This window comes from Vespa mandarinia, chromosome 1 (assembly GCF_050613455.1).
Source record: "Vespa mandarinia isolate Hongniang chromosome 1, ASM5061345v1, whole genome shotgun sequence".
In the NCBI taxonomy this organism is placed as follows: domain Eukaryota; kingdom Metazoa; phylum Arthropoda; class Insecta; order Hymenoptera; family Vespidae; genus Vespa; species Vespa mandarinia.
The window spans coordinates 13372501-13375000 of NC_140810.1; the positions used below are offsets into that span (position 1 = coordinate 13372501).

Here is a 2500-nt window from a genome sequence, read left to right on the forward strand (position 1 = left end):
CCACGAACGCAGTTTCATGGGGTTTACCTTATTCTTTGGTTTCGGAACGTTTTTATTAGATATATATATATATATATATATATATATATATATATATATATATATATATATATATATATGAATGTATGAAATATATATATTTTTAATCGCAAGAGAGAAAATTGCGAACATACGTTACCGACTTATGTTTGCCTTCTCCTATCTAGACAACACTCTTCCTCATAAAAAAATTAATACTCGATAATCGATGTTTAGTCTTTCGAGTCTTATCTTAACTTTGATCGACTCAATACAATTTTCTCTTTCTCTTTTTTTTCTTCTTCTTCGTCTCTTTTTTTAGCACTCACATATAGATACATGAGTGTATGGATATGTAATTACATACATATTTTTGACGATAAGGAGCTCTAATAAATGATTAGTGTGCGATCACAGCCACACGGAGGGTACGTGACGCTTAAACGGTGACAAATATATAAGAAGTTTCTCTATTAAATATTACAGTTTTGTCTTTTCTCGTGCTATATGTTTGTGTGTGTGTGTGTGTGTGTATGTGTGTGTATAATTGTATATGTATATTGTATATACGATAGGAGTGTCTTCTTGCTTTATTGTCTTCTTGAACGCTCGATATCAAGCGTGTCTTTCTTATATATCGTAGTTTCTTTTCTTTTCTTTTCGTATCTTTTCTAGCCAGTCGGGGAGGGGTGGGGGAAGGCGAAAACTTCAATAGCGAGTTTCAACTTCGCGAAGATTGGATCCCCTGAAGAAGTTGTATATCCTTTGATCTTTCTTCCCTTGTTCTTATTTTTCTTTTTCTCTTTATTTTCTTCTTCGTCTTCACCTTCATCTTCATCTTCTTCTCTTTCTATTCCCTAACCACTAAGGAACAACAACGTCTTTTCTAAACTTTCAACAGGACATCGAATTTCAAATCGGTCCAGCTTCATTGACTAGGTCCCTGTATTTGATGTATTTGTAAATCATCATGAATTGCTGATCGTTTGGGAGAATGAAGGAATGTCTATAGGTACTAATTAAAATTTGTACCAAGAACCCAATAGTCCTTCTCTCTCTCTCTCCCATCGACCGATATACCAGGGAATGTCTATAGATATATACCCGAGGAGAAATTTTTCTCACATTTTGCACCATAAAATTTCCGTTAAGTGTCCATGTGTCGATACTTGTGTGCCGACATTTGTGCCAGACCTAAGACAGCGTACTGACACTGCAAACAATGATAATGAGTCTGCTTGCCCGAGTGTTGACACTGCACGGCACCACACGGCTGACTAGGCGTAAATTTCTGAAAGCCCGCAGCCGCAATACTGTCCAATTTTGCATGTTGACGCCTATGGGCAACTACCTTGTTTGTGTCTGTACAAACAAAATCGCACTTCAAACAATGGAAGTGCGATGCTTTGTTTTGCATTGAACCAAGGGACGACGTATATGCACACTGTGCACGGCCACAGGGCACGTTGGCTCTGTATTGTTGAAAATCACCACCCATAAGAGTGTCCAAACGCTCGTGCCTTGCCGTATGCTGTACGAAACGTGTCTTGTCGCAAAACGAGTAACCACAGTCTTGGCGCATGCAATGGAAATGAGTTTGATGTTCCCTGTAACCGCAGTGAGGATACCGGCAATCTTCGTTGAATCTGAACCTATAGAAAGCAAATGGAAAAAGTTTGGAAATGAATTGTTATAGAATATATTACGTTATAATAATGAGTACAAACCTAACATATCCTTCGGGAACAGGTTCGTCCTTGAGCATACGCATCGAGTGATGAAGACGTTGTTTCTTCGCCTCGGGTGAATTGCTGTCAGGTGGGGAAAGAGATCTTTTATTCAGATTGAGATTAGCCGCAAGAGATGCCAGAGGATTTTCGTCCCTGGTAGGGGGAAGAAAATTGGTAGGTGGTAGACCAGGTGCAAACATAAGTCCAGGTCCTCCGGTATACATGCCACCATGTTGAAGAAACGGTGGTAGAGCTTGATTCATCAGGGCTATCTGTTGATTCATAGCTGCCATTACCGCTGGACTCGCAAAGTGAAAGCCATGGCTGAAATCAAGCTCGAAACTAGGTGGTCCAGGTGCCGGAGAATGTTGAACGTTTCCCGGCATCGACGGTTGAGGCATCCGTTGATTGTTCTCGTTGGTCTCTTGCACCGAATTACCAGCGTCCTCTCTCTTAATCTCAACTGGTTCTCTCTTAATATTCGGCATACTTTGTACACCGATATCCGTAGCACATCTTGGACTCTCAAGTTTGATCTCCTTCGCCGGTGGGGTCGGTTGTTGGCTCATCTGTCCCAGAGTCTGTTGCATCTGCCTTTGCATCTGATTGTGAAAATTCTGAATATTCTGTGCCATCTGTGCGTTTTGTGCCATGAAGTCCGGTTTCTGAGAAAGCTGAGCTAGGTACTCGTGCTGTAGTTGATTGGATGAGACCGATGACGACGATGACTGATTGGGTAGATCGTGTTGTTG

The 2500-nt window shown here is 40.8% G+C and overlaps 1 protein-coding gene across 6 annotated transcripts in view; it reads right to left on the reverse strand.

The window, feature by feature from the left end:
- Positions 1 to 104: 104 nt before the first annotated feature.
- LOC118447691 (zinc finger protein castor homolog 1) overlaps positions 105 to 2500 on the reverse strand; it is a 94833-nt gene continuing 92437 nt past the window's right edge. For all 6 annotated transcript variants that reach the window (XM_085655581.1, XM_035879923.2, XM_085655576.1 and 3 more), the window contains 2 exons: positions 1746 to 2500; positions 105 to 1670 (listed from right to left, as the gene is read on the reverse strand). The exon at positions 1746 to 2500 is cut by the window's right edge. In XM_085655581.1, the coding sequence (XP_085511707.1) occupies positions 1166 to 1670; positions 1746 to 2500 (1260 nt within the window). In that variant the 3' untranslated portion in view covers positions 105 to 1165. The remainder of the gene's footprint in view (positions 1671 to 1745) is intronic.